We start from the raw sequence: 27,715 nt of genomic DNA, 5'->3' as shown, positions 1-27,715 counted from the left end.
CTTCCTATTGGTTTTAAAAGTATTTCCCTGTAACTTCGAGTGTCCTCTAGTCTTTGTAATTTTTGACAGAGTGAAAGATCGATCCACTTGTACACATTCTACTCCACTCAGGATTTTGTAGACTTTAATCATCTCTCCTCTCAGCCATCTCTTTTCCAAACTGAAGAGCCCTAACCGTTTTAGTCTTTCCTCATACGAGAGGAGTTCCATCCCCTTTATTATCTTGGTTGCTCTTCTTTGAACCTTTTCTAGTGCCACTATATCTTTCTTGAGATAATGAGACCAGAATGAATGTCAATATTCCAGGTGAAGTCGCTCCATGGAGCGATACCGGAGCATTATAACATTCTTAGTCTTGTTAACCATCCCTTTTTTAATAATTCCTAACATCAAGTTTGCTTTTTTGGCCACCACTGCACATTGGGCAGAAGGTTTCATCGTTTTGTTTACGATGACTTCCAGATCCTTTTCTTGGGCGCTAACCCTCAAGGTGACCCTAGCATCCGGTAACTGTGATTTGGGTTATTTTTCCCACTTTGCGTTTGTCCACATAAAATTTCATCTGCCACACGGATGCCCAGTTTTCCAATTTCCTAAGGTCTGCCTGCAATTTTTCACAATCTGTATACTGCTCCCTCTCCCCAGCACTGAAATTAAGCCTTGCTCTCAAAGCAATAATCATTGACTGCTTATTGCAGTTGTCTCCATCCCTGGATTCTAGCATTTAACTGTTGCTTTTGAGAGATGGTTGAGATTTTCTCCCATCAAGAGTCATACATTCTGCCTCTGTAGCACTCCTGGCAGGTGTCGGAAGAGAACCTGTCTTCACATGGTAGTGCTGAACAAGTGCCGTGGGGTCATTACATTACATTAGGGATTTCTATTCCGCCATTACCTTGCGGTTCAAGGCGGCTTACAAAAGATTTATAAACAGGTTTACAATTGGAGAACAATAGATTTGCTAGAGTGGTAGAGAGTAGATCTTTTGATATTTCTTTGGTAGTTAAGAACAAGGAGGCTTAACAGAAGATTTATAAACTATAAATTGTCCTTGCTATGATAGTAAAGGGTAGATCCTTTGTCTATTTTAGTGTTGTTGAGAGTACATGAGGTTAGGGCTTTTTCAGGAATTTCTTGAAAAGTATAGTTTTTAGTTTTTTTCTGGATGGTCCAAGGTGAGGACTGCATCCCTCACTGGCCTATCTTCTTTACCCTGACCTTTTAACGGTGAAAGGTAAGGAGATTTCCTTTGGTGTTAAGATCCAAATATGCAGCAGAGCTGTGATTTATTATATGGAGAATTGGAGGAGAGAGTCAAATATGAGAGAACTTGCCCTAAGTGCTGAATTTGTATCACTAATTATGATGTATGGAAGACTGAGTATATGTTATGGGCTCAGAAGTGAAAGATCAGTTATTATCCGAAGACAAGCAGGGTAATGCAGCCACACTTGTTGAAGTCCCTGGACTTAGCCTGCCTGGTGGTTGACACAATATGCTTAGTCAGAGACTTCACCAATTAAGTGTGGCTGCATTCCCCTGCTGTCTACGGAGAACACCTGTTACAGGTTAACAACTTTGCTTTCTCTGGAGACAGGCAGGGGATATGCAGCCCCACTTAATGGTGAAGTCTCTGACTGAGCCTACTGCGTCAACTGCCAGGCAGGCTCAGTCCATGAACTTCAACAAGTGTGGCTGCATTTCCCTGCTGTCTACGGAGGACACCTGTTACAGGTAAGTAACTTCGCTTTCCTAACAAGGTTGTGTTTTCATTGAAAGTGGACTGTGTGAAGTGGTGGTGGTGGGGAGGATAATTGCTAATGAAATTTGTACAAAGCCTTGAACAGATGTAGACCACCCAACATTTTGGAATGAGGGAGAAAAATCCATGATTCACTTAGCTCAGTAGTGCCCTTTTCTCACTACAGGAGACTCAAAGGAGAAGAAGGAAGAGGAAAAGCCAAAGGAGAAGCCTGATGAGGTCAAACCCCGCCCTTTGCACCGGACCTGTTCCCTCTTCATGCGAAATATTGCTCCAAACATTTCACGAGCTGAAATCATAGCAGTGAGTACAGGCCAGAGCTCTCCCATAAATCAAACAACCAGCTTAATAACAGCCCGGTTCATCTCATAGAGTACTTCTTGTTGATTTGGGTTGTCAAGATGTATGAGATTAAAGAGAGAATCAGATCCTTTCATGCATACTAGTGTCAGCAACTTGAGAGACACTCCCTCACACCTGGGTGTGTTTCTTGGCAAGGGGAAAAAGATACTGCTTGATTTACTCTGGGTGAATATACTTATATTTGTAGTTTTGATATAATAATAATAATAATAATAACTTTATTCTTCTATACCGCCACAATCTTGCGACTTCTAGGCGGTTTACAATCAAGGGAGCTGGACGTTCAGCGAGTTACAATATGCAGATGATCAGAGGAAATACAGAGTGCAGTGGCTTCCCCCGTGTCTTTCTCAAAAACAGACTATGGACTTTTCCTCCAGGAACTTGTCCAAACCTTTCTTAAACCCAGCTACGTTATCCATTCTTACCACATCCTCTGGCAACGCGTTCCAGAGTTTAACTATTCTCCGAGTGAAAAAATTTTCCTCCTATTAGTTTTAAAAGTATTTCCTGTAACTTCAAGTGTCTCCTAGTCTTTGTAATTTTTGACGGAGTAAAAAATTAATCCACTTGTACCTGTTCTACTCCACTCATGATTTTTTAGACTTCAATCATATCTCCCCTCAGCCGTTTCTTTTCCAAGCTGCTTGTTGTGCTTTATGTAGACTTATTCTTCATGCAATCCAAAAATAGAGGGATCTCAATAAATCAAGGAAACACACCAAAATAGAGATCTATAGATTACCATACACAAAATGGAGAAAAAAAAGCCTCCTTGTGCAATTATATTTTACATATGTATGCTGCTAACATATATCAGGACTGGCAATCATTCATAAGCGAGAATAAATAAAAACCCCTCCATTCATAACATACAAAATGTACTAAATAGGTCTTTCCTATTGATAAAGGTGTTCTTTTCTTGTTTTAACTGATTTTCTTGTGTTTTGTAAGCCGCATTGATTGTTGCAAATTGTGGGATATCAAATTTTAATAAACATAAACATGGCAAAATAATCTTCTGCAAGCACTTATCTCTTTAAGCACTTGCTGACGAATATTTTGCCATGTTTACACGTGATTAACTGTTTTAGTACATTTTGAATATTTTGTATGTTATGAATGGATGAGATTTTTTTTTTTTTTTGCTTATGAATGATTGCCAGTCCTGATATGTTAGCAGCATATAATAATAATAAAGGTTCAAAGTGGTTCACAACAAGATAAAAATACATACAATCAATAAAAATTGAAATGACTTAATAAAAACAATCAAAATTAAAATACATAAATTAAGAATCAGTTAAAATGGGGGGCGTGGCTTTGGAGCGGACGAAGATGGCTGGGTAATGGAGTAGCTCTGTGAAGGCAAGCTAACTGACAGATAATATAGTCGGGAAAAATTTCAAATTTTGCTCTGAAAAGTGAATTGGAGATTGATTATGGCTTTGGGTAAGCAAAATAAAAATTTGACAGCAGGAAGCGGCTCAGGAAGTGTGAAGCGGTCAAAACTTGATATGGCTTCTCCGCTGTCAGTTCCGTTGCCGCCGGAGGATGTAGAAAATAAAGACATAATGAAGGAAATTCAGGCAGTAAAAGAAATAGTTTTAGAATGTGCTAAAAGTATAAAAGAAGTAAAGGAAGAGGTGGTGTGTTTGTCAAATAAACTGTAAGTGATGGAATTGAAAGTGGACCAAATAGAGAAACGAGTGGAAAAGTGTGAGGAGGAAAGTGTACAGCATAAGGAACACAGTAAAGAAATTGAAGCGCTGAAAAGGGAGCTGGAAGATTTATCTAATAGGGAACGAAGGAGCAATTTAAGGGTGCTTGGGGTCCCAGAGGGAATTGAACAGTCGGATCCGATTGGATTTTTGCTCAATTTTTTGCCAAAGGTGCTCCCGATAAAAAATAAATTTCCGTTGGAAATCGAACGCGCGCACAGGGTCCCAACGAGATTGACAAGCAGCCAGAAAGGAGGACCACGTCCACTGATTTTTAAGCTACTGAGATATCAGCAGGTAGCTGAAATAATTAAATTGGCCAAAGATAATAAAAATTTTAAATGTCAGGACTCTAAGATTTACATCGTTCCTGACTTTGCTAGAGCAACGGCACAAAAGAGGAAGCAGTTATTGGACCTGAGACCACAGCTGAGAAGTCTGGGAGCTAGATATGGTCTCATCTACCCGGCAATTATGCGGGTCACTTATAAGAATAAAACTTTGAATTTTGAATCTGCAGCAAAACTTAAGGAGTTTCTGGAGCAGTGTGAATCACCAGTGGCTACTTAAGAGGAGATCTGGATGAAAGTATTTACTTTCTTGGTTGTAATGTTTATTTTTGTTTGAGAAATTCATATGTTTAAAAAAGTTAATGGGATTCTGAAGGAAGGACTGCAGTTGGATTCAAAAACATTCCACGTTCCATCTTGTCAGGAGGCAAATGAAATGTAGCCTGTAAGAGTCTATGAGATGCAATATTACAGACTTTTTAAAGGACAGTGGTTGAATAGATGGACTGAGTTGACTTGCTGATTGGAAAGACAGACTGAGGAAATGTTGGAGGATTGTGGAAAACAGTTTGAAGGAGATAAGTTATATATGATACTGAGAATGAGAAAGTATATTCTACAAGCAAGAGGACATTAATTAGAATGGATCTGCAAGCAAGATGTGTGTTGGAATGTGACTTTGTATGCCTTATAATTTTTAATTGAAAAAAAAAAAGGGGAAGTCTGCTGTGATATATGGAATAATGACATTGTAATGGAAAATCCATTAATGCAGCAGAGGATTTATTAAAGATGGTTCTGATATATAGTTGGCCTGGCATTAAAATAAAAATGACAGATATTGTGGTGGTCAATAATAAAGAAACAGGGATTCTTTAGCACTCTCCAGACCAGTAGAGGTTAACTTTACGAATGGGTATATATCTAATCATGACCAGCAGGTGGAGACTGAAAACAAAACTTTGGGACAGTATATACTATCCTCCCTTCTCTATTTCCCTCGTCTTCTTTCAGTCTCCAGCAGGTGTTGAGTGATCTGTACCCATCTCTCTTGGTAGGGCTGTTGGAATTTGTTTAGGGGTTTATTGTCCCTGTTTTTGGCCGGACGGAGCTTGGTCGGGCCCTGTTTGGGGGTCCGTCCGACCTCGGGGGTGTCAAACCCGGCGGGTCACGAGCGGGGTCCCTCCCCCCACTTCCTCCACCTCCCCACATTTTTTTAGAGGAGCCTCAGCAGTAAGCCTTGCCCCCTAAGTCAAGCAAGGCATATTGCTTCGAGAGCCTGTGGAGTCTGTTCTGTAAAAAAAAAAAAAAAAAAAATCCTGAGGTAGTGCTGGTCTGGAGGGTTGTTTCCCTTTCAGAAAACTGTATTTTACTGTATTTTTTCATGTAACCAGCACTTTTTTATAGCTAGGTCGCGTCTGGAGCAATTGTGCCCTTCTCCGGGGGAGTAGGCCACAATTTTAGTCCAGCCGCGAGGCACTCGCGGCCGGCCTGAACTCGGCGGTTTGGGTCGGTGAGGTGGTGGAGCTCCGTCGGCAGCGGCTGCAGGCGCCCAGAGCTCCCCGCCGATGGTGCCTCGCGAGTCGGCTTGGAGCAGTGGGGAAGCCCGGTCTTCCACAACCGCCCACGGAGGGATTCCCCGAAGGATTCCCTCTCAGCTGATTTTTTGACAGCTGATGCCGACTTGCCTGTCTTAGCGGCTGGGACTGTTCAGTCTTCTCAGCCGCTACAGGCCATGGAGGGAGCATTTTTGGCGGGAACTTCGCCATTTTCTTTGTCTGGCCCCTCCATTTTGTCTGCAACCTCAGGTGACCTTCCCCCTGTATGGCGAACACAGGGGCAGGTTTCAGCATGGACCCCTGCTGGGGCAGGGAGTCCCTGGGGACCCCCAGGGGTTTTTTGCCCCCAATTTATTTTCTTTCTTTGTGCGGACTTTTGGGGGTCCCACGTGCGCCTGGGGGGTTTCGGGGGGGGTTTCCCTCCGCGCCCCCTATGGCTTTGCCTCCCTCTTTTCGTTTGGCGTCCCCTCTTCCTCCTCCCTCATCCAAGCGCCCGCGGGGGGGCTTGGATTGCGAATTGGTGGGCGGAGGAGCGTGTTGGCCTGGTTGAGGACCTGGCTGCTTTGGCGGGCTTCCAGGATCCTCTAGAGGGGACGCCTGTTGGCAGCGGGGCGGCGGGTTTCCCGTCTTCCAGAGCAGATGCGTCCGTGGTGCGCTTTTTTATTCAGAGGGATGAGCTTTTAGACCTGTGTAGCAGGTCTCCTTGGTGCTGCATTTTTGCAGTGGCGCCGCCGGAGACCCCGCGTATGGGGGCCCCTCTGCTTCAGGGGGTCTGTCCTGGTTCCCGCTCTTTTCCTGTGCGTCAGGATTTGCGGGATTTTGTGTTGGCGCAGTGGCCTATGGGCGCAGTTTCGTTTGGTGTGCGCCTTGGCTCTTGGGTATCCCGTCCCGGAGGGAGGTAGGGCTACCTTAATTTCGCCAATGGGGAACGCGGTGGTCTCGGCACTTCCTAAGCGGCATACCGTGCCTGTTATGGACGGTTCTGCTCTTAGGGTCTCGGAGGCGCGTGCGTTAGAGACTCTTCTTAAGTATGATTTTGATGTCTCTGCCTTTGGGGTCCAGGCGGCTGTTTGTGGGGAGCTAGTCGCTCGCGCCGTGTTTCGGTGGGCTGAGCGTGTCCTGGATCGGGAGTCTGATGACTGGTCTCTAGTGGATCAGGAGGTAGCGAAGATTGCGATGGCTGCCTCGTTCCTCTCAGATGCTCTTTATGACTTGGTGCGGATTTCGGCTAAGTCTATGGCATGGCCGCGCGGCGTATTTTGTGGCTGCGCGCTTGGGCGGCGGATTCTGCGTCCAAAGCTAAGTTTACTAAAGTTCCCTTTAGGGGGTCTTTTTGTTTGGAGAGGAATTAGATGAGTTGATTCAGACTCTGACGGACTCGAAGGTGCCCCGTCTGCCTGAGGACCGTGCCCGCCCTGCGTCTAGGTGTGGGGCTGCCCGGGGGCGTTTGCGGGAATTTCGCAAGTATCGCCCGGGGCGTGGGGCTGCTTCTTTCCCGGCTCAGGGTTTTTCCCGGGGTCGGTTCTTCCAGCGCATGCAGCCCTTTCGGGGGGCCCGTCGGGGGGCAGGGAATCCCTCCGCCGGTTCCCCCGCTTCCCGTCCTGCGCAATGACTCCTTGCCGGCGCCCCCTTTGGTTCCGATGGGGGCCCGGCTGCGCAAATTTTTCCCCAAATGGGCCGAGATCGCGTCCGATCAGTGGGTCCTTGAGGTGGTGCGGGACGGTTACGCTCTGGAGTTTACCCGCTCTCTGCCGGACCTTTTCCTCGCTTCTCCATGTCAGACTCCATGGAAGACGCAGGCTTTTCGTCAGACCCTTCAGCGTTTGCTAGATCTCGAGGCAGTGGTGCCGGTGTCCCCTACGGAGTGGGGCACCGGCAGGTACTCCATTTACTTTGTGGTGGCCATAAAGGAGGGGACCTTTCGGCCCATCCTGGATGTCTCTCGATCTGACGGAGGCCTACTTGCAGGTTCCAATTCGGGCCTCTCATCAGCACTTCCTTCGCTTTGCGATCTTGGGGCGGCACTTTCAGTTCTGTGCGCTTCCCTTTGGTCTGGCCACGGCTCCTCGGACGTTCACCACGGTAATGGTGGTCGTCGCGGCAGCCTTGCGGTCGGTGGGCATCCTGGTTCTCCCCTACCTGGACGACTGGTTGATTCGGGCAAAGTCGTTGCAGGAGAGCTCCCGGGTTACGGCTCGGGTGGTGGAGTTTCTCCGGTCGCTGGGCTGGGTGGTCAACCTTTCCAAGAGTCGGTTGGTCCCGGCTCAGCGTCTGGAGTGCCTTGGGGTTATGTTCGACATCTCCTTGGGGAAGGTCTTCCTTCCAGAGGCCCGGGTGAGCAAATTGCAATCTCAGATTCGCCTGCTTTTGGCGTCCCGGGGTCCTCGGGCGCGAGATTTCCTCCAAGTCCTGGGGTCAATGGCGGCGTCCCTGGACGTGGTGAGGTGGGCGCGGGCCCACATGCGTCCTCTTCAGTATGCTCTGCTCCGGAGGTGGTCTCCCCGGAGGCAAGATTTGGATGTTCCGGTTCCCCTGCGAGGCTTGGCGCGCTGCAGTCTGCGCTGGTGGCTCCGGACCCCTCACCTGGTTCAGGGGGTGGGTCTGGATCTCCCGCAGTGGACGGTGCTCCTTACGGATGCGAGTCTCCTCGGTTGGGGGGCTCAGTTTATGGGCCACTCAACTCGGGGCACCTGGTCCGCGGAGGAGGCCTCCTGGTCGATCAACGAGTTGGAGACCAGAGCGGTCAGGCTGGCGCTGTTAGCTTTCCACTCCCTTTTGCTGGGCAAGTCGGTCAGAGTCCTGTCGGACAATGCCACGGCGGTGGCTTATGTCAATCGTCAGGGGGGCACCAAGAGCACTCCTGTGGCGCAGGAGGCGGCTCGGCTCATGGTTTGGGCGGAGTCCCATCTTCTGGACCTCTCGGCTTCTCATATAGCCGGGGTAGAAAATGTTCAGGCAGACTTCCTCAGTCGTCACTTCCTGGATCCAGGAGAGTGGTTTCTCGGCGCCGGAGCGTTTCGGTTGATAGTGCAAGATTGGGGGCAGCCCCTGATGGACCTGATGGCCACGAGTGGCAACGCCAAAGTGCCCCGCTTCTTCAGTCGTCGCAGGGAAGGGCTGGCCGAGGGTCTGGATGCTCTGGTCCAGCCGTGGCCAACGGAGGGGCTGTTGTATGTGTTCCCTCCTTAGCCGCTGGTGGGCAGAGTGCTTCTTCGCATTGTTCACCATCCGGGTTTGGTGGTGCTGGTGGCTCCGGATTGGCCTCGACGTCCGTGGTATGCGGATCTGGTGAGACACCTGGTGGCGGTTCCTCTTCCTCTGCCTCTCTCGGACGACCTTCTGATGCAGGGTCCCATTCCCTTGTTCGACCCGTCTCTCTTCTGTCTTACGGCGTGGCTCTTGAAAGGGGTCGCCTTAGCAAGAAGGGATATTCAGACAAGGTGATCGCTACACTGTTGGGGTCCCGGAGGCTTTCTACCTCTCGGGCTTATGTGCGGGTTTGGCGTCTCTTTGAGGAATGGTGTCGGGCGCGGGGAGTGACCTCTTTTCGCGCTTCTCTGCCTAACATTCTAGAGTTCTTGCAGGATGGCCTGGATAGAGGCCTGGCTTGGTCTTCTCTCCGGGTTCATCTTGCGGCCCTGTCGACCTTTCGAGGGTTGGTGTCAGGTCAGCGTTTATCGGCTCTTCCTGATGTGATTCGGTTTCTGCGGGCGGCCAAGTTGCTTAGGCCTCCCCTACGGCCCTCGGTTCCCTCTTGGGATCTTAATCTGGTTCTCTCTGTTTTGGTGCGCCCGCCTTTCGAGCCCTTGGACGACTGTTCTTTGAAGGACCTTACTTTGAAGGCGGTCTTTTTGGTGGCCATTACTTCTGCTAGGAGTATTTCTGAGCTGCAGGCTTTCTCTTGTAGGGCTCCCTTCTTGGAGTTGTCTAGGGAGCGGGTCGTCTTGCGGCCTGTTCCTTCCTTTCTGCCGAAGGTTGTTTCTCCTTTTCATGTCAATCAATCGGTGGTTCTCCCGGTCTTGGGTGGTCGGGAGGGCTCTTCTGAGCAACGGCAGCTGCGCAAGTTGGATGTCGGTCGGGTCCTCCATGCTTATGTGCAGCGGACCCGGGATTTTCGGAGCTCCGATCATCTCTTTGTGCTTTTGGCGGGTCCTCGTCGGGGGGCTGGCGCTTCTAAGGCTACTATTGCGCGTTGGATCAAGGAGATGATTGCTTCCGCTTATCTTCTGAGTCAGAAGCCGGTTCCGGAGTTTCTCAAGGCTCATTCCACTAGGGGTCAGGCGGCTTCTTGGGCTGAGTCGTCGCTCGTGCCTCCGGTGGATATTTGTAAGGCTGCGGTTTGGTCCTCCTTGCATTCATTTGTTCGGCATTATCGGGTAGATGTTCAGGCGCGTCGGGACGCGGTGTTCGGTGAGCGTGTTCTGGTATCGGCCCTTCGGGGGTCCCGCCCGTGAGAGGGACTGCTTTGGTACGTCCCAATCGTAAAGTTAACCTCTACTGGTCTGGAGAGTGCTAAAGAAGGAGAAATTAGGTTCTTACCTGCTAATTTACTTTCTTTTAGCTTCTCCAGACCAGTAGAGGTCCCCACCCTGTCTGTTGTTGTTGTTGTTGGGGCTGTTGCGCGGGCAGTTTTTGGTTTTTGCTGCGGGTTCTAGTATTTTTCTAGGGCCGGGGAGAATTGAAGAACAGCGGCTGTGGCTCGGCTGGCTTAGCTGGCGAGCTGTGGGGACCTTCTTCCTTCGGGAATTTCTCCTCTGCATTTTCCAACAGCATTTTTGGGTATGTTATTTGTTACTCCTTTCGGAGTATTGTTTTTTCTCTCTGTTGTTTTCCAGTTCTTGGTTCTGCTTGGCTATTCGGCAGACTGAGGGAAATAGAGAGGAGGGGCTAGGATATACTGTCCCAAAGTTTTTGTTTTCAGTCTCCACCTGCTGGTCATGATTAGATATATACCCAATCGTAAAGTTAACCTCTACTGGTCTGGAGAAGCTAAAAGAAAGTAAATTAGCAGGTAAGAACCTAATTTCTCCTTATTTTTGGAAGATATTTGGCTCTTAACTCTCATAGACATGCCAAATAATACTGTATCATATGATAATGCCACATGAACCAATGAAGTTTTTGATAGAAAGGGGGTAATATGCTCCCATTTTTTTAGTCCAAAAATAAGGCACAAAGATGATGGACTTCTGAGACTTTTTTCCCTCCATTTTGTGTATAGTAATCTCTAGATCTCTATTATGGTGTGTTTTATTCTTCACAGCATAAGATTGATAAGGATTGGGACTTGTATACTGCCTTTTTGTAGTTTTACAACCACACTCAAAGTGGTTTATATACAAGTACTTCGAGCATTTTCCCTATCTGTCCCAAAGGCAGAATTAAGTGACTTACCCAGGATCACAAGGAGCAGTGCAGGCTTTGAACCCACAATCTCAGGGTGCTGAGGCTGTAGCTCTAACCACTTCGTCACACACTCCTATCTATATGTCCCTTTCTATACTTCTGTGCTGCAGATTACCGTTTATCATGGCCTGGGACCTCTGTGGGTGCTTTAGTACCTCCAATATTGAGCAGACGCCTTCACTTTTTCCAAGTATGGATAAATGTGATGGCTTCAGCATCCTCAATCATTGTGATCTGTTGACTCCTATCAATGCTTCCTCTAATTTTTGCTGGCATATGTACACAAAAAACAACAACCATTTTTGTGCATAAGCTTTCCTCTTTGACATATTGTGTGTGGCATAGCCTATTTTCCCAATAAAGAAAGCCAGCAAAAAAAATAAGATCGTCTACAGTATAGACTCTATACAGTTACTAGGCCTGTGAGTTCCCATTCTGACTCATCTGTTTGCCTCATATGCACAGCTTAGAGGCAACACTGGCTCCCATGACCTCTCCTGTATTTCATGCAGGAATCAATTGTATGTTTCCTGATATGTGGGTATGTATTGTCTGAATTTTAGCTGCGAGTTAAACTGTTAGTGTTGGTTTACAAATCCAGCCCTTTGGATAGCCAGTCTTTAACGTCTTATGTCATGTTGGTAGTTGTAATACTCAGATAGTGTCCAGTGGCCCAGCTTTTGTGCCACTTTCCTCAGTTTTTATGGCTTTCTCAGCCTTTACCAGGTTGAATTCACAGGGTCGGCTATGACTTCCATCTCAAACCCTCTAGGTGGGAGACGTGGCTCTGCAAGTTGAGCATGTCTCCCAGCTGTGGCTGTGACACAGCTACATCTGGGATGCTGGGCACAACTCCATCTTTGCATGTCAAGCTTAACTACATCTAGAGCAGGACTCTGTATAGCTCCATCTCTGGAAGTAGAGAATAAATCCATCTTGGTATCTTGCACATAGCCCCATCTTCAGATGTAGAGCAAGAATCCATCTAGTAACATGGAGCACAACCAGAGCGCAGCTCCAAGTCTGCATGCAAGGCACATTTGAGTCATTGAATGTGGGACAGAACTCCGTTACTGGATTTAGGGCACATCCCCTTTTCTAGATGTTATCTGCAACTGAAACAGCTTGGCTGGTGGCTTGGGTTAGATATTGAACAGAATAGGCAACAATATTTTATTTAAAAATTTATTACTCGCGACATTCTACTATTCTGAGCAAGTCACACTATAAAATATCCATAATGTCTAAAATACACAAAACATTTAGATTCCGCTTAAAACCTAAGTGGATCACAATTTACAACTTAATTTATTAAATTAAGGCACACTGAACTTCCCTCTCTGTCCTGAATAAGCTTACAATCTAGACTAAGGTGCCTAATAAAGAATTATTCTTTAGCACTCTCCAGACCAGTAGAGGTTAACTTTACGAATGGGTATATATCTAATCATGACCAGCAGGTGGAGACTGAAAACAAAACTTTGGGACAGTATATCCTAGCCCCTCCTCTCTATTTCCCTCAGTCTTCTTTCAGTCTCCAGCAGGTGTTGAGTGATCTGTACCCATCTCCCTTGGTAGGGCTGTTGGAATTTGTTTAGGGGGTTTATTGTCCCTGTTTTTAGCCGGACGGAGCTTGGGCGGACTCTGTTTGGGGGTTCGTCCGACCTCGGGGGTGTCAAACCCGGCGGGTCACGAGCGGGGTCCCTCCCCCCACTTCCTCCACCTCCCCACATTTTTTTAGAGGAGCCTCAGCAGTATCCCTTGCCCCCTAAATCAAGCAAGGCATATTGCTTCGAGAGCCTGTGGAGTCTGTTCTGTAAAAAAAAAAAAAAAAAAATCCTGAGGTAGTGCTGGTCTGAAGGGTTGTTTCCCTTTAAGAAAACTGTATTTTACTGTATTTTTTCATGTAACCAGCACTTTTTTATAGCTAGGTCGCGTATGGAGCAATTGTGCCCTTCTCCGGGGGAGTAGGCCACAATTTTAGTCCAGCCGCGAGGCACTCGCGGCCGGCCTGAACTCGGCGGTTTGGGTCGGTGAGGTGGTGGAGCTCCGTCGGCAGCGGCTGCAGGCGCCCAGAGCTCCCCGCCGATGGTGCCTCGCGAGTCGGCTTGGAGCAGTGGGGAAGCCCGGTCTTCCACAACCGCCCACGGAGGGATTCCCCGAAGGATTCCCTCTCAGCTGATTTTTTGACAGCTGATGCCGGCTTGCCTGCTCTAGCGGCTGAGACTATTCAGGTTTCTCAGCCGCTTCAGGCTATGGAGGGAGCTTTTTTGGCGGGAAAACCGCCATCTTCTCTGTCTGGCCCCTCCATTTTGTCTTCCACCTCAGGTGACCTTCCCCCTGTTTTGACTATGCAGGGGCAAGGTTCTGCTGGGTCCCCTGCTGTGGCAGGGAGTCCCTTGGGACCCTCGGGGGGTTTTTCTCCTGAATTTTTCTTTTCTTTATGCAGAGCCTATTTTCAGGCGGCTGGGGGTCCCGGTTGCGCCCAGGGGGTTTCGGGGGGTGGGTTTTCCTCCGCGCTCCCTGCGGCTTTGCCTCTTTCGTCTGGCGTGACGTCCCCTCCGCCGCCTCCCTTGTCCAAGCGTCCGCGGGTGTCGTGGGACGAGAATTTGTGGTCGGAGGAACGGGTCGGTCTGGAGGAGGACCTGGACCCTTCTGAGGAGTTCCAGGACTCTCTGGAGGGGACGGAAGCTGGCGGCGGGTTGTCGGATTTCCCGTTCTCCAGTGACGAGGCGTCCGTGGTGCGCCTTTTTCAGAAAGATGAGCTGCCTGACCTTATTCAACAGGTTTCTACGGTTTTGCGTTTTGAGGACGCGCCGCAGGAGACTCCGCGTGTGGGGGACCCCCTGTTACGGGGGATCCGTTCCGTTTCCCGCTCTTTTCCTATGCATCAGGATATTCGGGATATTATTCTGGAGCAGTGGAAAACGCCGGAGGCGCCGTTTCGGCTGGCGCGCAGCATGGCTCGCCTGTATCCCATTCCTGAAGGGGATCGGGCTACGTTAGCTTCGCCAGTCGTGGATGCGGTGGTCTCGGCAATTTCCAAGCGGCATACCGTGCCTGTTGAGGGCGGTTCTGCCTTGCGGGACCCTGAGGAGCGCAAATTGGAGAGCATCCTTAAGCAAAATTTTCAGGTCTCTGCCTTTGGGGTCCAGGCGGCTATTTGTGGGGGACTGGTCGCTCGCGTCGTGTTTCGGTGGGCGGAGCGGGTCTTGGATCGAGAGTCTGACGACTGGTCTCTGGTGGATCAGGAGGTTGCGAAGATTGAGATGGCGGCCTCATTCCTCTCAGATGCTCTATATGACTTGGTGCGGATATCGGCTAAGTCTATGGCTTTTGGCGTGGCCGCAAGGCGTGTGTTGTGGCTGCGCGCTTGGGCGGCGGATGCTGCGTCCAAAGCTAAGCTTACTAAATTTCCCTTTCGGGGGTCGTTTTTGTTTGGAGAGGACTTGGATAAGTTGATTCAGACTCTGTCGGACTCGAAAGTTCCCCGTCTGCCGGAGGACCGTGCCCGCCCGGCGTCTCGGGGGGGTGCAGCCCGGGGGCGTTTGCGGGATTTTCGCAAGTATCGCCCTGGGCGTGGGGCTGCTTCTTTCCAGTCTCCGGGATTTTCCCGGGGTCGGTTCTTCCAGCGCAGGCAGCCCTTTCGGGGGGCCCGTCGGGGGGCAGGGAATCCCTCCGCCGGTTCCCCCGCTTCCCGTCCTGCACAATGACGCCTTGCCGGCGCCCCCTTTGGTTCCGGTGGGGGCTCGGCTGCGTGAATTTTTCCCCAAATGGGCCGAGATCACGTCCGATCAGTGGGTCCTGGAGGTGGTGCGGGACGGTTATGCCCTGGAGTTCGCCCGCTCTCTGCCGGATTTTTTCCTCGCTTCTCCGTGTCAGACTCCGGGGAAGACGCAGGCTTTTCGCCAGACCCTTCAGCGCTTGCTAGATCTCAGGGCAGTTGTTCCGGTGCCCCCTCCGGAGTGGGGCACGGGCAGGTACTCCATTTACTTTGTGGTGCCCAAAAAGGAGGGGACTTTTCGGCCCATCCTCGATTTAAAAGGGGTCAACAGGGCTCTCAAGATTCCCTCTTTCCGTATGGAAACTCTGCGGTCGGTCATTCTGGCGGTTCAGCCGGGGGAGTTTCTCACTTCTCTCGATCTGACGGAGGCCTACTTGCATGTTCCCATTCGGGCCTCTCATCAGCGTTTCCTGCGCTTTGCGATCTTGGGTCGGCACTTTCAGTTCTGTGCGCTTCCCTTTGGGCTGGCCACGGCTCCTCGGACGTTCACCAAGGTGATGGTGGTCGTCGCGGCAGCCTTGCGGTCGGAGGGTATCCTGGTACACCCCTACCTGGACGACTGGTTAATTCGGGCAAAGTCGTTGCAGGAAAGCTCCCGGGTTACTGCTCGGGTGGTGGAGTTTCTCCGGTCGCTGGGCTGGGTGGTCAACCTTTCCAAGAGTCGGTTGGTCCCGGCTCAGCGTCTGGAGTACCTAGGGGTGCTGTTCGACACCTCCTTGGGGAAGGTCTTCCTCCCAGAGGGCCGGGTGAGCAAATTGCAATCTCAGATTCGCCTGCTTTTGGCGTCCCGGTGTCCTCGGGCGCGAGATTTCCTCCAGGTCTTGGGGTCGATGGCGGCGTCCCTGGACGTGGTGAGGTGGGCGCGGGCCCACATGCGTCCTCTCCAGTATGCTCTGCTCCGGAGGTGGTCTCCCCAGAGGCACGGGATGGATGTTCCGGTTCCCCTGCGAGGCTTGGCGCGCTGCAGTCTGCGTTGGTGGCTCCAGACCCCTCACCTAGTTCAGGGGGTGGGTCTGGATCTCCCGCAGTGGACGGTGCTCCTGACGGATGCGAGTCTCCTGGGTTGGGGGGCTCAGTGTTTGGGTCACTCAGCTCAGGGCACCTGGTCCGCGGAGGAGGCCGCCTGGTCGATCAACGTGTTGGAGACCAGAGCGGTCCGTCTGGCGCTGTTGGCTTTCCACTCCCTGTTGCTGGGCAAGTCGGTCAGAGTGCTGTCGGACAATGCCACGGCGGTGGCTTATGTCAATCGTCAGGGGGGCACCAAGAGCACTCAGGTGGCGCAGGAGGCGGCTCTGCTCATGGTTTGGGCGGCATCCCATCTGCTGGACCTCTCGGCCTCTCATATAGCCGGGGTAGAAAATGTTCAGGCAGACTTCCTCAGTCGTCACTTCCTAGATCCAGGAGAGTGGTGTCTCGGCGCCGAGGCGTTTCAGTTGATAGTGCAGGCTTGGGGGCAGCCCCTGATGGACCTGATGGCCACGGGTGGCAACGCCAAAGTGCCCCGCTTCTTCAGTCGTCGCAGGGACGGTCTGGCCGAGGGTCTGGATGCTCTGGTCCAGCAGTGGCCAATGGAGGGGCTGTTGTATGTGTTCCCTCCTTGGCCGCTGGTGGGCAGGGTGCTTCTTCGCATTGTTCACCATCCGGGTTTGGTGGTGCTGGTGGCGCCGGATTGGCCTCGCCGTCCGTGGTATGCGGATCTGGTGAGGCACCTGGTAGCGGATCCTCTTCCTCTGCCTCTCTCGGACGACCTTCTGATGCAGGGTCCCATTCCCATGTTCGACCCGTCTCCCTTCTGTCTTACGGCGTGGCTCTTGAAAGGGGTCGCCTTAGCAAGAAGGGATATTCAGACAAGGTGATCTCTACACTGTTGGGGTCCCGGAGGCTTTCTACCTCTCGGGCTTATGTGCGGGTTTGGCGTCTCTTTGAGGAATGGTGTCGGGCGCGGGGAGTGACCTCTTTTCGCGCTTCTCTGCCTAACATTCTGGAGTTCTTGCAGGATGGCCTGGATAGAGGCCTGGCTTGGTCTTCTCTCCGGGTTCATCTTGCGGCCCTGTCGGCTTTTCGAGGGTTGGTGTCAGGTCAGCGTTTATCGGCTCTTCCTGATGTGATTCGGTTTTTGCGGGCGGCCAAGTTGCTTAGGCCTCCCCTACGGCCCTCGGTTCCCTCTTGGGATCTTAATCTGGTTCTCTCTGTTTTGGTGCGTCCGCCTTTCGAGCCCTTGGACGACTGTTCTTTGAAGGACCTTACTTTGAAGGCGGTCTTTTTGGTGGCCATTACTTCTGCTAGGCGTGTTTCTGAGCTGCAGGCTTTCTCTTGTAGGGCTCCCTTCTTGGAGTTTTCTAGGGAGCGGGTCGTCTTGCGGTCTGTTCCTTCCTTTCTGCCGAAGGTTGTTTCTCCTTTTCATGTCAATCAATCGGTGGTTCTCCCGGTCTTGGGTGGTCGGGAGGGCTCTTCTGAGCAACGGCAGCTGCGCAAGTTGGATGTCGGTCGGGTCCTTCGCTCTTATGTGCAGCGGACCCAGGAATTCCGGAAGTCCGATCATCTCTTTGTCCTCCTGGCGGGTCCTCGTCGGGGAGCTGGCGCTTCTCAGGCTACTATTGCGCGCTGGATCAAGGAGACGATTGCTTCCGCTTATCTTCTGAAACAGCAGCCTGTTCCGGAGTTTCTCAAGGCTCATTCCACTCGGGGTCAGGCGGCTTCTTGGGCTGAGTCGTCGCTCGTGCCTCCAGTGGATATTTGTAAGGCTGCGGTTTGGTCCTCCTTGCATTCCTTTGTTCGTCATTATCGGGTTGATGTGCAGGCGCGTCGGGACGCGGTGTTCGGTGAGCGTGTACTGGTATCGGCCCTTCGGGGGTCCCGCCCGTGAGAGGGACTGCTTTGGTACGTCCCATTCGTAAAGTTAACCTCTACTGGTCTGGAGAGTGCTAAAGAAGGAGAAATTAGGTTCTTACCTGCTAATTTACTTTCTTTTAGCTTCTCCAGACCAGTAGAGGTCCCCACCCTGTCTGTTGTTGTTGTTGTTGGGGCTGTTGCGCGGGCAGTTTTTGGTTTTTGCTGCGGGTTCTAGTATTTTTCTAGGGCCGGGGAGAAGTGAAGAACAGCGGCTGTGGCTCGGCTGGCTTAGCTGGCGAGCTGTGGGGACATTCTTCCTTCGGGAATTTCTCCTCTGCATTTTCCAACAGCATTTTGGGTATGTTATTTGTTACTCCTTTCGGAGTATTGTTTTTTCTCTCTGTTGTTTTCCAGTTCTTGGTTCTGCTTGGCTATTCGGCAGACTGAGGGAAATAGAGAGGAGGGGCTAGGATATACTGTCCCAAAGTTTTGTTTTCAGTCTCCACCTGCTGGTCATGATTAGATATATACCCATTCGTAAAGTTAACCTCTACTGGTCTGGAGAAGCTAAAAGAAAGTAAATTAGCAGGTAAGAACCTAATTTCTCCTTATGAAATATATACAGTGATATAAACAATGTCAAATAGAGAGAAGAAGAAAAAGTAAAAGAAATAAAATAGAAAGGCAAAAAACATGAACAAAACCCGTCAAAATATTAAAATAAAATAAAAATAAATTCCAAACTTCACTTCAAATACTTGTGATACTTGTGGCACCCCACAGGTCAACCCCATAGTGATGAGGTGATGCCAGAGTTATATTACCAGTCTTTTTCCCCCAGCACATGCAAATCCATCTAGTAATACCAGATGCTTTCGAAAGACTAAAGTCACAGATTTTGTGAATTTTTTTGTCACAGCCGCCTTACTATTTCCTTTTGCTCTCTTCTCATCCAGCTCTGTAAGCGTTACCCTGGCTTCATGAGAGTTGCCTTGTCAGACCCCCAACCAGACAGAAGGTATTGGTCTTACACTTTAATTTTCATGTCTTGATTGTTCTCTTGCTTGCCAGTTGTGTGAACAGACCCTTGTTAGTGGATGTTTCTGATTTTTGATTTTCCAGGTTCTCCAGGAGAGCCTGGGTTACGTATGATCGGAGTGTGAATATCAAGGAGATTTGCTGGAATCTGCAAAACATCCGGGTGAGAGTTCTGGGATTTAAATAATGTGGTTATCATGTTGTTCTAATGTAAAGTAATAAATAGAAGTAAAACAAACAAGATAAGATGATAATTTTTATTAGACTAAGTTAATACATTTTTTACTTGTTCTGGAACTATTAGTGGGAGTAGGGACAGAACATTGTACTGATTTTCCCCCTTTTTTATTGGCCTAGCATTGCAATTTCCCATTGGGATTCATGCTAATTTGGGGCTGGGTTCTATTGCTCCATAAGCATTCACTTGCAGCTACTTTGGGGGTAGTGAGGGTTCTCCTCCTGCCTGTTTAGAAGCGCGCTAAAGTAACACAGTTGAAATCACACACAGAGTTGGTAACAGAGCCGGGAGTTTGAGCTGAGTTGCTGCTGGCTGATAGGTGATTTCACGGGTTGGCAGGAGATTGCATGACTTTTTTTGGAGACTTAACCCCAACAAATCAGCTACCGCAGGTTTGATCAGGTTCAGTCCTTGAGGGCTGCAAATAAGCCAGGTTTTCAGGATATCCTTAGTGAATATGCATGAGAAAGATTTGCATGTCTGCGATATCCATTGTTTGCAGAATTGTCTTGTGAATATTCATTAGAGAGAGCCTGAAAACCTAGTTTGCTTGTATCCCTTGAGGACTGAACTTGGACACGCCTGATCTACTGTTTGTGACAAGAGTGTGGGAGGTGGTTGCAGAGAGCATAAGGAGGTAACTGGGAGAGGAGCATAGGGTAGAAAAGAGACCAACTAATTCATGGTTCTCTAGTGGCCTTTCATTTACTTTCTCAACTTTATTTTGCTGCGTTTTCTTGTTTTTTTTCTTCTCTCCCCATGCAGTTGCGAGACTGTGAACTGAGTCCTGGTGTAAACCGGGATCTGACACGCCGTGTGCGGCATGTGAATGGTATAACTCAGCATAAGCAGATCGTGCGGAATGACATCAAACTGGCTGCCAAGCTCATCCACACACTTGATGACCGCACCAAAATCTGGAATACCACTGGAGAAGAGGAGGCCATCAAGGACGGAGCGGTCAGTTGTGGGATGGGGAGGGTTAATGCCTCTGGGCGCTAAGCACTCGGAATTTTCAGATGCAAAATATGAGTAAACCTACTAGCGATTGGAATCTAATATAATAAATCCCTAAGCGCGCATGCGCACTCCCACCTGCATGCTCCCGTTTTCTGTGAGCAGTAGGGACCCGCAGGTAGGAGTGCGCATGCGCGCGGTGGCGCGGAGCCTGTCGGACGCGGCGGCTCTTGCAGTCTGAACTTAAGGATGTGAACTGGCCAGGGCGAAGTCAGCGGGGGCCGGAACGGACTTTAATTGCTGCCTCCCAGGCTTCTCCTCCTTCTCCGGCTGGGCCCGCGTAAAAAAAAACAAAAAAAAACCCCCAGAGCTCGCTTCGGGTCCGGCAAGGGCTGCGAGTCCTGAAACCTTCCGATTCCAGCAGCGTCTGCAGCACTCTACGCACGCTGCTTTGGGGCCTTCTACTGAAGGCCCCGAAGCAGCAGTGTGTAGAGTGCTGCAGACGCTGCTGGAATTGGAAGGTTAGTCGGGACCGTGGGAAGGGAAGGGGGGGGCAGTAAGGGACTGAGGGAGCCGGCCAGACTGCAGGAAGGGAAAGGGGGGGTAGGGGAAACGCTGCTGCTGCACAGGGAAGTGGTGTGGGGGGAGGGAAATGGAGGAGGTGGGAATCCTGCTGTGGCTGCTGCACAGGGAAGTGGTGGGAGAGAAATGCTGCTGCATAGGAAGCAGAGAGAGAGACAGATAGATAGAAAGAAAAGAAGAAAGGCACAGGGGCAGGGAGAGACACAGAAAGACAGACAGACAAAGGGGGCCAGGGAGAGAGACAGACAGCGGGAGGGAGAGAGAAACAGAAATAAAGACATATAGACATATATTCTAGCACCCGTTAATGTAACGGGCTAAAATACTAGTTATGGAAGAATAGCCTAGTGAAATCTTTGACAACTTTTAATTAAATCTAGGAGCCAGCCCAAACACTTAGTAGCCAGTAGTCAAAACCTCTCTTTGTTTTATTTCTCCCACCCCTCCGAAATTGTTTGCAGTGAATTTTTTTTTGGCGGGGAGGGGGGGGACAGGAAAGGAGGAAGAGGGTCTTCTGTCCATATTTATTTATTTAAGTAATTTATATACCAGCAGTAAGTGACTGCTGGTGGAAAAGAGCTTCTTATAATAGCAACCTTTTCATTGAAAAATTTTGCTAGGTTGTCTGCTGCTGGAGAGGAGGGGAATATAGAGGAGTCTTTTTTTAGAGGTTAAGCAGCGCCAGATGTTAAACAATGTCATCTGCAAATTTTATCACCTCACTTGTCATTCCAATTTCTAGATCATTTATAAATAAGTTAAATAAGCACCGGTCCCAGTACAGACCCCTGCGGCACTCCACTGTTTACTCTCCTCCATTGAGAAAAATGACCATTTAAACCCCACCCTCTGTTTTCTGTCGGATAACCAATTCCTAATCCACAACTGAACTTTGCCACCTACCTCATGACTCTTTAATTTTCTCAGGAGCCTCTCGTGAGGAACTTTATCAAAAGCTTTCTGAAAATCTAGATACACTATACCGGCTCACCTTTATCCACATGTTTATTCACACCTTCATGTCCATTATCTCCCTTTTGTGTCCCTATTCCTCCTCATCTCCAGCTTCTTTCTTATCGCCCTTCCTGTCCAAAATGATCTAGCATCTTACCTATTTTTCCCATGTGGTTCAATATTTATTATTTATTTATTTAATTCATTTTCTATCCCGTTTTCCCCAAAGAGCTCAGAATGGGTTACAGGTATCTATCTCTCTGTCTTTCTCCTCTCTACCCAGCATCTTTCCTCCTTCCATGGTTCCAGCATATCTTCCCTTCATCCCCCTACTGGATGGCATCTCTGTCTTTCCCTTCTATTTCCTCTCATCCCCAACAATGCCCAGTGCAGCATCTGCTCCACCTCCTCTGCATCCAGCATCTCCTCCATCTCTCACAGCCCCACATCTCTCTCTCTCTCTCTCTCGGTCTCCTCAAGTAGTTTATTTCCTCAGTCCTTCTCTCCCCTTCTAGTCCAGCATCTCTTCTGATCCCCCTCAGTGAGTCCAATCAAGACCTCACTGAGGGTAGGTCAGGAGAGTCCAGCAACTCTCCTGACTCCTGCTTGAATCCAGCAGCTATCCCTCCCTCCATCTTGAAGGTGCTGGTAACATCTTTCCTTCTCATCTTCCTTGCCCCCCTCCAATGAATCCAGCAGTTCTCCTGCCTCCATCTTGAAGGTGCTACTAACACTTTTCCTTCCTGTTCCCCCACCCCGTGCAATCACTTCTCTGCTTCTCTCCCTCCCCCCTCCAACTATGCTTCCAAACCTCTGTCCTTCGCTGGTTGCAGCAGCCATAAACACATGCTGTCTGCAGCCTACTCCAGAACAGTTCCACTGCCATGTCCCACTCTCCCCACCCCCCTGTTGATGCAACTTCTGTTTTCTCATGGGTGGGACACAGCAGAGGAACAGTTCCGGGGCCAGAGCAGACAGCATGCTGCTGCACCGACACAGAACACAGGTTTGGAAGGACCGTGAGTGAAAGGTGGGACAGAAGAAGTGGGAGAGGTGTTTGAGCTCAGTCTGTGACTCCCGAGGCACCAGGTCCAATTCGCATAATGAGATAAGAACCAGAGAAACTAAGGTTCATTCCTTCTCACTGAACAAATCATGCACACCTTTGCCTCAGCTAGAAACAACTTCTTACATTTTAAGTTCTTGTAAACCGTGCCGAGCTCCACTTCCGTGGAGAGGATGCGGTATATAAACTTAAGGTTTAGTTTAGTTTAGAATTACTAATGTGAGCTAACACTGTTTTGTGTTGTTAGTGACTAGGTCCACCTTGTGTAAAATGAGGGTTGCAGTTAAATAATCTGCATTCATGGCATTGGTGTAAGCTAATATGGTGGTCAACTTGTCCTTTAGATCAGTGTTCTTCAACCACCGGTCCATGGACTGGTGTCGGTCCACAGAAATTTCCTGCCGGTCCACAGGGCCGGCATGTGCATCAGGCCCAAAACTGTGTTCTTCAACTGCCGGTCCGCGGTGCAATCGATGCGTTGTTAATAAGATTATATTGTGTGTATATATGAAAAATGAATGGAAAAAATAGTGTTACAATTAGGACTATGGGGGCAAGTCTGGGGTGGAGACTTAGAGATGGGCAGGGTCTGGCCTACGACTTAGCCCAGTGTTCTTCAACCGCCGGTCTGTGGACCGATGCCGGTCCACAAAATAATTCTTTTATTTCTGCCGGTCCTTAGGTGTAAAAAGGTTGAAGAACACTGCTTTAGATTATAAGCTCTTTGAGCATAGAGCAATTCCTACTGTTCCTCATAACTCTCTATGAGCCACCATTGAAAAGACTTAAGCTAAATCCAAATAAACTTAAATAATATAATATAGTATTGATTAGTTTACTGAGACATGACCAAAAGTCTACAGAAACTTTTTTTTTCTTTTTTTATTACTGTTATGACACTAATTCAGTACTGACTGAACTTTTGTTTGTCATGCATGCTTCTACATAGTAGCACAGTAACATAGTAGATGACGGCAGATAAAGACCCAAATGGTCCATTCAGTCTGCCCAACCTGATTCATTCTAAAAATTTGCTGGGTTTGGGGTTTTTTTTTCTTCTTCTTCTTAGCTATTTCTGCCTCATCTTTTGCTCCCTGTTCTCACAGAACCCACTCCTGAAGAATATCACAGATTATCTGATTGAAGAGGTGAATGCAGAAGAAGAAGAGCTGTTAGGCAACAGCGGGGAAGCACCCGATGAACCACCCAAGGAAGGGAATCCAGCCGAGATCAATGTGGAGAGGGATGAGAAGCTTATCAAGGTATAGTTGAGAGAAAAGTGATTTGATTTGATTTCTTATATACCGCTATACCGTGAGGTTCAAAGCGGTTTACAATGAAGATAGATTAAAGATACATTAAAATAAAATAAATAAAAATGGTACTTTGGATGGTGTGGTGGAGGAGGGAGAAAATGGGGAATGAAACACTAAAACAGGGGTTCTCGGCATAGTCCCACGGATGCACCTAACTAGACGGGTTTTCAGAATTGCCACAATGAATATGCATGAAAAAATTTGCATACATTGCCACCATTGTATGCAAATCTACCTCATGGATCGTCATTATGGGTAGAATAATACAGAATACAGCAGTTCGCCTGATTTTTGGTCTTAAAAACCACGATCATGTAAGCCCTTATTCTTTAGCACTCTCCAGACCAGTAGAGGTTAACTTTACGAATGGGTATATATCTAATCATGACCAGCAGGTGGAGACTGAAAACAAAACTTTGGGACAGTATATCCTAGCCCCTCCTCTCTATTTCCCTCAGTCTTCTTTCAGTCTCCAGCAGGTGTTGAGTGATCTGTACCCATCTCCCTTGGTAGGGCTGTTGGAATTTGTTTAGGGGGTTTATTGTCCCTGTTTTTAGCCGGACGGAGCTTGGGCGGACTCTGTTTGGGGGTTCGTCCGACCTCGGGGGTGTCAAACCCGGCGGGTCACGAGCGGGGTCCCTCCCCCCACTTCCTCCACCTCCCCACATTTTTTTAGAGGAGCCTCAGCAGTAAGCCTTGCCCCCTAAATCAAGCAAGGCATATTGCTTCGAGAGCCTGTGGAGTCTGTTCTGTTAAAAAAAAAAAAAAAATCCTGAGGTAGTGCTGGTCTGGAGGGTTGTATCCCTTTAAGAAAACTGTATTTTACTGTATTTTTTCAACTAACCGGCACTTTTTTGCAGCTAGGTCGCGTATGGAGCAATGAGCACTTCTAAAGGGAAAAAGTGCTCATTGTGCTCCAGACGCGAGGCACTCGCGGCCGGCCTGTGCAAGCGGTGTTCAGGCCGGTGCGGTGGAGGAGCTCCGTCGGCAGCGGCTGCAGGCGCCCAGAGCTCCCCGCCGATGGTGCCTCGCGAGTCGGCAGGGAACGGTGGGGAAGCCCGGTCTTCTCCGTCCGCCCACGGAGGGATTCCCCAAACCGCCGACGGTCGGGTTTTAGAGGATTCCCTCTCAGCTGATTTTTTGACAGCTGATGCCGGCTTGCCTGCTTTAGCGGCTGAGACTATTCAGGTTTCTCAGCCGCTTCAGGCTATGGAGGGAGCTTTTTTGGCGGGAAAACCGCCATCTTCTCTGTCTGGCCCCTCCATTTTGTCTTCCACCTCAGGTGACCTTCCCCCTGTTTTGACTATGCAGGGGCAAGGTTCTGCTGGGTCCCCTGCTGTGGCAGGGAGTCCCTTGGGACCCTCGGGGGGTTTTTCTCCTGAATTTTTCTTTTCTTTATGCAGAGCCTATTTTCAGGCGGCTGGGGGTCCCGGTTGCGCCCAGGGGGTTTCGGGGGGTGGGTTTTCCTCCGCGCTCCCTGCGGCTTTGCCTCTTTCGTCTGGCGTGACGTCCCCTCCGCCGCCTCCCTTGTCCAAGCGTCCGCGGGTGTCGTGGGACGAGAATTTGTGGTCGGAGGAACGGGTCGGTCTGGAGGAGGACCTGGACCCTTCTGAGGAGTTCCAGGACTCTCTGGAGGGGACGGAAGCTGGCGGCGGGTTGTCGGATTTCCCGTTCTCCAGTGACGAGGCGTCCGTGGTGCGCCTTTTTCAGAAAGATGAGCTGCCTGACCTTATTCAACAGGTTTCTTCGGTTTTGCGTTTTGAGGACGCGCCGCCGGAGACTCCGCGTGTGGGGGACCCCCTGTTACGGGGGATCCGTTCCGTTACCCGCTCTTTTCCTATGCATCAGGATATTCGGGATATTATTCTGGAGCAGTGGAAAACGCCGGAGACGCCGTTTCGGCTGGCGCGCAGCATGGCTCGCCTGTATCCCATTCCTGAAGGGGATCGGGCTACTAAAGCTTCGCCAGTCATGGATGCGGTGGTCTCGGCAATTTCCAAGCGGCATACCGTGCCTGTTGAGGGCGGTTCTGCCTTGCGGGACCCTGAGGAGCGCAAATTGGAGAGCATCCTTAAGCAAAATTTTCAGGTCTCTGCCTTTGGGGTCCAGGCGGCTATTTGTGGGGGACTGGTCGCTCGCGCCGTGTTTCGGTGGGCGGAGCGGGTCTTGGATTGAGAGTCTGACGACTGGTCTCTGGTAGATCAGGAGGTTGCGAAGATTGAGATGGCGGCCTCATTCCTCTCAGATGCTCTATATGACTTGGTGCGGATCTCGGCTAAGTCTATGGCTTTTGGCGTGGCCGCAAGGCGTGTGTTGTGGCTGCGCGCTTGGGCGGCGGATGCTGCGTCCAAAGCTAAGCTTACTAAATTTCCCTTTCGGGGGTCGTTTTTGTTTGGAGAGGACTTGGATAAGTTGATTCAGACTCTGTCGGACTCGAAAGTTCCCCGTCTGCCGGAGGACCGTGCCCGCCCGGCGTCTCGGGGGGGTGCGGCCCGGGGGCGTTTGCGGGATTTTCGCAAGTATCGCCCTGGGCGTGGGGCTGCTTCTTTCCAGTCTCCGGGATTTTCCCGGGGTCGGTTCTTCCAGCGCATGCAGCCCTTTCGGGGGGCCCGTCGGGGGGCAGGGAATCCCTCCGCCGGTTCCCCCGCTTCCCGTCCTGCACAATGACGCCTTGCCGGCGCCCCCTTTGGTTCCGGTGGGGGCCCGGCTGCGCGAATTTTTCCCCAAATGGGCCGAGATCACGTCCGATCAGTGGGTCCTGGAGGTGGTGCGGGACGGTTATGCCCTGGAGTTCGCCCGCTCTCTGCCGGATTTTTTCCTCGCTTCTCCGTGTCAGACTCCGGGGAAGACGCAGGCTTTTCGCCAGACCCTTCAGCGCTTGCTAGATCTCAGGGCAGTTGTTCCGGTGCCCCCTCCGGAGTGGGGCACGGGCAGGTACTCCATTTACTTTGTGGTGCCCAAGAAGGAGGGGACCTTTCGGCCCATCCTCGATTTAAAAGGGGTCAACAGGGCTCTCAAGATTCCCTCTTTCCGTATGGAAACTCTGCGGTCGGTCATTCTGGCGGTTCAGCCGGGGGAGTTTCTCACTTCTCTCGATCTGACGGAGGCCTACTTGCATGTTCCCATTCGGGCCTCTCATCAGCGTTTCCTGCGCTTTGCGATCTTGGGTCGGCACTTTCAGTTCTGTGCGCTTCCCTTTGGGCTGGCCACGGCTCCTCGGACGTTCACCAAGGTGATGGTGGTCGTCGCGGCAGCCTTGCGGTCGGAGGGCATCCTGGTACACCCCTACCTGGACGACTGGTTAATTCGGGCAAAGTCGTTGCAGGAAAGCTCCCGGGTTACTGCTCGGGTGGTGGAGTTTCTCCGGTCGCTGGGCTGGGTGGTCAACCTTTCCAAGAGTCGGTTGGTCCCGGCTCAGCGTCTGGAGTACCTAGGGGTGCTGTTCGACACCTCCTTGAGGAAGGTCTTCCTCCCAGAGGGCCGGGTAAGCAAATTGCAATCTCAGATTCGCCTGCTTTTGGCGTCCCGGTGTCCTCGGGCGCGAGATTTCCTCCAGGTCTTGGGGTCGATGGCGGCGTCCCTGGACGTGGTGAGGTGGGCGCGGGCCCACATGCGTCCTCTCCAGTATGCTCTGCTCCGGAGGTGGTCTCCCCAGAGGCACGGGATGGATGTTCCGGTTCCCCTGCGAGGCTTGGCGCGCTGCAGTCTGCGTTGGTGGCTCCAGACCCCTCACCTAGTTCAGGGGGTGGGTCTGGATCTCCCGCAGTGGACGGTGCTCCTGACGGATGCGAGTCTCCTGGGTTGGGGGGCTCAGTGTTTGGGTCACTCAGCTCAGGGCACCTGGTCC

At 50.4% G+C, this 27,715-nt stretch overlaps 1 protein-coding gene across 9 annotated transcripts in view; it reads left to right on the top strand.

Annotated features, from left to right (window-relative positions):
- Positions 1 to 27,715, top strand: part of SRRT (serrate, RNA effector molecule) — a 124,313-nt gene that overhangs the window by 52,094 nt on the left and 44,504 nt on the right. For all 9 annotated transcript variants that reach the window (XM_033924562.1, XM_033924555.1, XM_033924559.1 and 6 more), the window contains 5 exons: positions 1,929 to 2,065; positions 18,674 to 18,735; positions 18,840 to 18,918; positions 19,759 to 19,953; positions 23,659 to 23,814. In XM_033924562.1, the coding sequence (XP_033780453.1) occupies positions 1,929 to 2,065; positions 18,674 to 18,735; positions 18,840 to 18,918; positions 19,759 to 19,953; positions 23,659 to 23,814 (629 nt within the window). The remainder of the gene's footprint in view (positions 1 to 1,928; positions 2,066 to 18,673; positions 18,736 to 18,839; positions 18,919 to 19,758; positions 19,954 to 23,658; positions 23,815 to 27,715) is intronic.

This window comes from Geotrypetes seraphini, chromosome 16, assembly GCF_902459505.1.
Source record: "Geotrypetes seraphini chromosome 16, aGeoSer1.1, whole genome shotgun sequence".
Classification (NCBI taxonomy): Eukaryota; Metazoa; Chordata; class Amphibia; order Gymnophiona; family Dermophiidae; genus Geotrypetes; species Geotrypetes seraphini.
The sequence above is the reverse complement of the archived record's forward strand: the minus strand, read 5'-3'. Positions and strand labels throughout refer to the sequence as shown.